This window comes from Wolffia australiana, chromosome 11 (genome assembly GCF_029677425.1).
Source record: "Wolffia australiana isolate 7733 chromosome 11, ASM2967742v1".
NCBI lineage: Eukaryota > Viridiplantae > Streptophyta > Magnoliopsida > Alismatales > Araceae > Wolffia > Wolffia australiana.
Window position 1 is genome coordinate 8,093,669 of NC_135845.1, and position 7,281 is coordinate 8,100,949.

The 7,281-nt window shown below is 40.6% G+C and overlaps 1 protein-coding gene across 1 annotated transcript; it reads left to right on the forward strand.

The window, feature by feature from the left end:
- Positions 1-243: 243 nt before the first annotated feature.
- Positions 244-5,058, forward strand: LOC144709308 (choice-of-anchor C domain protein, putative (Protein of unknown function, DUF642)). Its single transcript, XM_078582826.1, has 3 exons — positions 244-396; positions 1,984-2,130; positions 3,403-5,058. The coding sequence occupies exons 1-3, from the start codon at positions 315-317 to the stop codon at positions 4,335-4,337; spliced, it is 1,164 nt and encodes a 387-aa protein (XP_078438952.1). The 5' UTR covers positions 244-314; the 3' UTR covers positions 4,338-5,058.
- The last annotated feature ends 2,223 nt before the right edge of the window (positions 5,059-7,281 follow it).

Here is a 7,281-nt window from a genome sequence, read left to right on the forward strand (position 1 = left end):
TAAACGTAAATTTTTCCATCCTGGATGGGGGACTAGACGAATCCCTGGACGGGACAGTTAGGACGAAGTAGCACTGTGGTCTTCGGAACTATAGTTGTGGGTCCCACTTCTGACCAGTCAATGCAAAGAATCCCCAAAATACCCTTATAGCCAGGCTGCGGTCGAATAAAAACGTGCCACGTGGAGGGTTATTGGATCAAAGCGGGTCTACGGAGACCCAATATGTCCGTTTTTAAAAGTAGGCCTCATTTAAGATTCCGTCCCGCTCCGCCTGACGCGGTCACTCCTTTTTCGGAGCTTGAAGCTAGAGCGCCATGGCGAAGATGGCGATCCGCCTTCTCCTGTGCTCGTTCTTGCTGACTGCTTCTTCTCCGATCGGCCTCTCTATCGACGACGGTGAGAAATCTAATCCTTTTCTCTGATTCTTTGATGATCTGGTGATTGATTTCTCGGTAGATCTGGTGGAAAATCTCGTAATGAGTGTTCACTAGAGAATGATAGGTGGAAAATACGGTTTTCGTTTGCACAATCAAACTTTTAGAAGAGTTTCTGTTTGGAGACTTGTGACTGTTCCTTACCAAAGGTTTTAGCGCTTTCTCATCCGTTCGTTTTTGCTGAATGCTTCTTCTCCGCTTGGTTTCACCACTGACGACGGTGAGCATTCCGATCCATGTTTCTGATTCTTTGATGAGCTGATGATCGATTTCTCGGTAGATCTGGTGGACAATCAAGTGAGCAAAATGCAGTTTCTGTTTGCTTATTTATGTTTTTAGAAGAGTTTCTCTTTGGAGACTTGTGACTGTTCCTTACCAATTGAGAAGAGAAGATCGAGTTCAACCACAAGTTTTACTGCTTTCTCGTCTGTTCGTTTTTGCCGACGCTTTTTCTCTGCGTGGTTTCGACATTAACGACGGTGAGCAATCCGATCCATGATTCTGATTCTTTGATGAGCTGGTGATTGATTTTTTGGGAGATCCGGTCGAAAATCTAGTGAGGAGGGGCCATTATAGAGTGCTTAATCATACTTTTAGAAGAGTTTCTCTTTGGAGACTTTTGTTCTACCTTACCAATAGAGAAGAGAAGATCGAGTTCTACCAAATGTTTCACCGCTTTCTCATCAGTTCGTTTATGCTGAATGCTTCTTCTCCGCCTGGTTCCGATCCATGCTTCTGATTCTTTGATGAGCTGATGATTGATTTTTCGGTAGATCTGGGGGAAAGTGTAGTGAGGAGCGATCATTAGAGAATGAGAGGTAGAATATCCATGTTTCTGCTTGCTTATTTCGCCAAATTTCTACCAAATTTCACCAAGATCCATTGTGAGTACCGCAGATCTGACAGTTCTTCGCACTCCAGTTTCTTTAAATAGCAGAAACCTTTCGTTGTCTCTCTGAATCGATCGCGTTTCGATCCCATCGTAGACCGCTTCTTGAAGATCTACTTTTTACCGCAGATTTAATTTGACGTTGCTCCCTAGCTAGGGTTTTGATTACACAATGCTGGGAATCACGGGACCCGGGACAAAGGCAAGGGGCCCGTGGTCAGCCGTGGGGACTATATTTATACATATAAATAAAGAGAGAGAGATAGACAGGGAATGAGGATAACAGAGGGAGAGAGAGAGAGAGAGAGAAAGAGAGATTGAGGAATAGACAGGGAGTGAAAGGGATAGAGAGAGTACAAAGAGAGAGACAGAAAGGATATATATAGAGAGAGCTGAGAGAGAGAGAGAGAGAGAGAGAGAGAGAGAGAGAGAGAGAGAGAGAGAGAGAGAGAGAGAGAGAGAGAGAGAGAGAGAGAGAGAGAGAGAGAGAGGGAGAGAGAGAGAGTGAGAGAGAGAGAGAGAGAGAGAGAGAGAGAGAGAGAGAGAGAGAGAGAGAGAGAGAGAGAGAGAGAGAGAGAGAGAGAGAGAGAGAGAGAGAGAGAGAGAGAGAGAGAGAGAGAGAGAGAGAGAGAGAGAGATTTGAGAGATGGTGGTGGGCAGGTCCACTGAACAATGGTGACTTCGAGGCCCTGGCAGCCGGCGGCAACGCGGCCGACATTACCGTGCCGGGATGGACCACCAGCGGCGCCATCGAGCTTGTCGAGTCCGGACAGAAGCAGGGTGCCATGATCATCATCGTCCCCCAGGGTGCGTCAAAACATATATTACAGATTCTTGCATTTATTAATAGATCAACAAATGGATGGATAGATATGTAGATAGGTACTACATTTATAGAAAGATACGTAGATCGATTCACATACACTGATAAATAGATTTGTACAAAGAGAGAGACATTGGTGCATAAATGATTGGTACATTGATAGATAGATACATGTATATACATCGATTTATAAAAGATAGGTACATTGATAGATAGATGTAGACATGGGTAGTTACATGTAGTGCCATCGGTAACTGATAGATACAGACTGATATCCATCCATGCATGCATCCATTTATTAAATGATACAAACATATACATATGCACCTTAAGTACAAAACTACTTATGCTCATTGTTCAATATATATTTACATTGAAAGAGAGATATATTGATAAATTTGTAAATAAATGGACAAAGTAAAGACATAGATACTTAGAGCCATTTATTGATAAGATTAAGATATGGACGGATCTATAGGTAGGGAGATAAATATGCCGATACATACATTTATAGGACATGCCTTCATATATATTTTTTGAATAAATTTTTTAAAGGGGTGCAACACGAGGACTTCCCCGGAGGTTACCCATCCTACTACGAACATTCATCTTAACTTATATTATATGCATAGATACAGACATCCATGCATGTGGACACACTTATTTGCATACAGATTTGTACGTGTATACATATATGCATGCTGCCATATGGATGTTTCAATGTGCGATCATCTTCCATAGAAATCCATCATTTGTGGTCACCATCTATTTGGTTGAAAGAAAGACAAAGAGAGCGATACAAAGATGGATATAGACAGATAGATCACAGATAGATAAATAAAAGCACAGATGGGTCTATACTTGCGATGTAGAGAGATAAAGTGCGATGTAGAGAGAAGAGAATGAGAGAGAGAGAGCTCTTCCTTAGACACATCCATGCATTCATGCAGACATACATATTTTTCATACGTACACGCAAACGCAAATACTTTCATACGTTGAAACTAACATACAAAAAGACGCATTCATGCACACATACATACATCCATCTGTGGAGATAACTTGAGCACATTTTCTTGCAAATATATTCATATAAACATCTATATATATATGCTTTAAAGATAGATACATAGAGTTGAATAAATATACAAAGAATACACACATAGAGAAAGGTGTATACATGCATAATTACAGAAATAGAGAAAGGTCATTCTTTGTTTAGTTGCGCAATTTAACAAGTCATGTGATGGGGGCAGGTATGCGTGCCGTGAGGCTGGGGAACGACGCGCAGGTCCGGCAGGAGCTGGCGGGGCTGGACGGTGGCGCCGTCTACGCGGTCACCTTCGCTGCTGCACGTACGTGTGCCACGATGGAGTCTCTGAACATCTCCGCCATCCCGGCCGTTGCCATGGCTTCACCGACGGTTGATCTGCAGACGGTCTACAGCGTGGAAGGCTGGGATGCATACGCGTGGGCCTTCCAGGCGGCAACAGGTGTCAGCGGCGGAGCCGCCCTCTCCTTCCAAAACCCGGGCATGGAAGACGACCCCACGTGTGGTCCCGTCCTCGACAACATCGCCATCAAGAAGCTCTTCCGTCCGCCCCCGGTCAACGGCGTGGTCAACGGCGACTTCGAAGAGGGTCCATGGGTCCCACCTAATGCCAGCCTTGGCGTGCTGCTTCCCTTCAACCTCGCGCCCGAGTCATCCCCCCTTCCAGGCTGGACTGTCGAGTCGGACCGGGCGGTCCGGTTCATCGACTCGAACCGGTTCTCAGTCCCGCAGGGTAAGCGCGCCGTGGAGCTCCTCTCTGGTAAAGAAGGTATCCTCTCTCAGATAGTAAGGACTACCCCTGGCCGGCCCTACACGCTTTCCTTCTCTGTGGGCCCCGCCGGGGACGCGTGCGAGATGCCATTGGCTGTCTCGGTCTTCGCCGGTGACCAGACCCGGGTTGTTCATCTCTCCCCTCCTGATGCCGGAAACCTCACCTCCCAGCCGGCCTCCCTGAACTTCACTGCCTCTGCTGACCAGACCCGCATCGCCTTCCACAGCGTCTACTACAACACTCGATCCGATGATCGTAGCTCCCTCTGTGGCCCCGTTGTCGATGATGTCCGCCTCCTCTCCTCCGCGGCCCACCATGGCCCTCCTGCCATCCTCGTCCTCTTGACTCTCCTCGTCCTAGTTTTCTGAACCGGATCAAGCCTGCCCCAGGCCGGCCTCTCTCCCGGGTACCGTGAATTGGCCAGGGAATTCATTCGTTGTAAAGAGACGAGAGGGGAGGGTACTCAAGAGAAGTGCTCATGGAAGTGGCCCCGGGTGGAGATTGAAGAGGCTTATAGAGGTAGATCGGTGGGGTTGTTGAAGGAGATGGGGATGTTTGACGGGTTGCTGCTTCTTGGAGAGATTGAAGAGTTTGGGCATGTAACTTATAGAGTGAATCTTGCCTCAGAAGGTGGACACAGAACAGGAATTAAAGATGGGAGAGACATTATGTATCTTATATCTATGATATGAATCCATAAATGGGCATCAGACATTGAGAAAAAATCTCTCCTAGAATTCTAATTCCTTATTCTATAAATGAGGTTTCATGTCTTACCCAAGCTCATGAGTCCTCATTTATGCTTCTTATCCATCAATTGGTATCGTAGCATGTGGCATTCCCTCGGGTTGTTGGTTGTTGTTGCTGCTTGTCAAACGTACATCTTGTTTGTACCTTGTCCCATTGAGATATTTAATATTTTTTGGCACCCTTCTTGCATCCAGCACACTAGGTTTATCAACACTTTCTGCCGTGATTTTGCACACCTTGCGGTTGTTGGATAATATAGCAAATTAATAGGTGCATATTTTTTATGTCGTTGTAATTTTTAATTTTCTTTAATCCATTACCTTATTGTACTTGGTATTAGTCTTTGTCTCTAATTTTTCTTAAATATTATCTTAAATAACTAATAAATATATAGATCTATCTACACTCTCGCTCTTAAAAAATAATCTACCATTTTTATTTAAAATTGCCTTTATTCCTTAATATTATATATTATTCCTCTCATTTCCATTCTTTTTCTCTCTTTTTTGTTCTTAGATCTTATTGAGAACAAGTAAATATATGTTTATACTATCTATTTGGCCCTCCGTCATTCTTATAATAACATAAATATTGTGTTCATTGTGTGTTTTTCTCACATATTACCCACCACCACTTTTACATCAAAAGTTCAAATATTTGATCCCCTAAAAGTAATTCACATGCCTCTCTTTTATCTACTATGGTTTTGCATTATTAAAGTAATATTCACTTATCTTATAATACACATCTTAATTATTCATAATATTATATTTATTATATAAGCTAATACTAACTGTACTTCATAGTCTACATTAGTGTAGAACTATATATGTATTATCTTAATTATTATTATGTAAATAAATTTCCTTCCTATACTTATATTATTATAGAAATTATATTTTTGCTAAGCAGTAGTCCTTATGGAGCTGACCTTACTCATTGTCAATAATTTATCTATATGCTGGTACAATTGATTAATTTGGACGACCAATTAAGGTTATTAAGCCATTAGAGCCGTTAACCAGACTGATATATGGGCCTTTTGGACATTGGAAGTCATACTTACAGTTTAGGGGTCTTATGAAAATACCCACTAGTATAAATAGGAGAGGGTCCAGAACAAAATTCTCCAGGGATCCTCTTCTCCTCATGGCTCTTACCCTTCATCTTTATTCTCCCCATGGCTCCTCTCCATTCTCATATGATTGAAGGATGCAATATGATGATGGAACATGAGGGGGACTCATCAAGGTAAAGGAGGAAATTAAATGTGTCACCAGTCATGAGGATACATCTAGAAGCTGCACACTTAACCAGCTTGACACGTCTTTCTTAAAGATTTGAGAAATCATGGATGCAATCCATGCTCAAGTAATTTGATCAATCTTTCGAGATTTTTTTTGGTTCCATTTCAAGTCTTCCCATTGCATGAATCAAGTTTGTTTCATCCAAATCAAGGCCCTAGAATCAAACTCTAAATTGCATTTTTTCATGAGCCTTAGAGAAGCCAGTTTCCAGATCTAACAAAATCTAAAGAGTAAGAGTGAAAAAATTAAACATCAGAGGACATTATTTTTTTTCTCAAGTCATAAGAGGTTCTGATACTTTTCAATGGTTATGCTTGAAGGCAAACATATCATAACTTATGGGGTTGGATGTGTTATGAGACAATACAGATACATCTATGCCTTAGATATACCAGCTTACCATTAATGCTTGGATCTAGTATCCATTTTTTGATTCGTAAATACATCAAAATCGATAAAGTTTTGGTAAGATGATTAAAGATGAACTTTTTTATGGTAAGATGTTTGGAGTGAAATATTTGTGAAAAATGTTACGTGATCCTTTTATATTCCATCGAGATAACATTTTTCATTTATTTTCTTCAAAAGTAGTAGCCTGTAAACATCAAAGGGAAATTCATGTGAAATAATATCATAATTATTTCATACAAAAAAAGCAACTAAATTAGTATTAAAATTTTGCACATGAGTTAAAATTAGAGCGGCATGAATTAATGCATTATTTATAAAATCATCACAAAAAATTGTGTTCTACTTTTGATATACCATGAAATAAATTTAAATAAAGTTATTTATAGGTTAAATACGCGAATGAATTTATTACATCCATGAATCATTCTCAAATTTGTGAGTCTTATGCATCATATAATGAATTGAAGGACGTAACGACTAGCATGTTTTTTATAACTTCATAAGATTTATGTTTAATTGAGACCTCATGAGAAATTAAATTTGGTTTTGTATTTTCATCATGGTTTCTGAATAAATTTCCCTGTATATTTTTTCCAAGTTAATAAAAAAGGAAGTAATACACAGCTTTGGGAGAGCTTATTGATAACTGAAAAATAATCGATTTCTCGAAGTAAAAGAGCAAGTGAAATTATAAGGGAAAGAAAATTCAAATGACAAGATATGTATATGTTCAACAATAGGAAATCTACGAATAAAAATCACTAAGAAATGTAAAATTTAAAAAAATGTATTAAGATCTAATGTCCATGATCCCATTTGGAGATCGGAGGTTTGGTTTTATTTA

What these genes read in the sequence shown, in the direction of transcription:
- LOC144709308 (XM_078582826.1), top strand. Translation starts at nt 315, where the DNA reads ATGGCGAAGATGGCGATCCGCCTTCTCCTGTGCTCGTTCTTGCTGACT. An exon ending in CGGCCTCTCTATCGACGACG is followed by an intron (nt 397 to 1,983) that starts GTGAGAAATCTA and finishes GGTGGTGGGCAG; the next exon opens with GTCCACTGAACAATGGTGAC. An exon ending in GATCATCATCGTCCCCCAGG is followed by an intron (nt 2,131 to 3,402) that starts GTGCGTCAAAAC and finishes TGATGGGGGCAG; the next exon opens with GTATGCGTGCCGTGAGGCTG.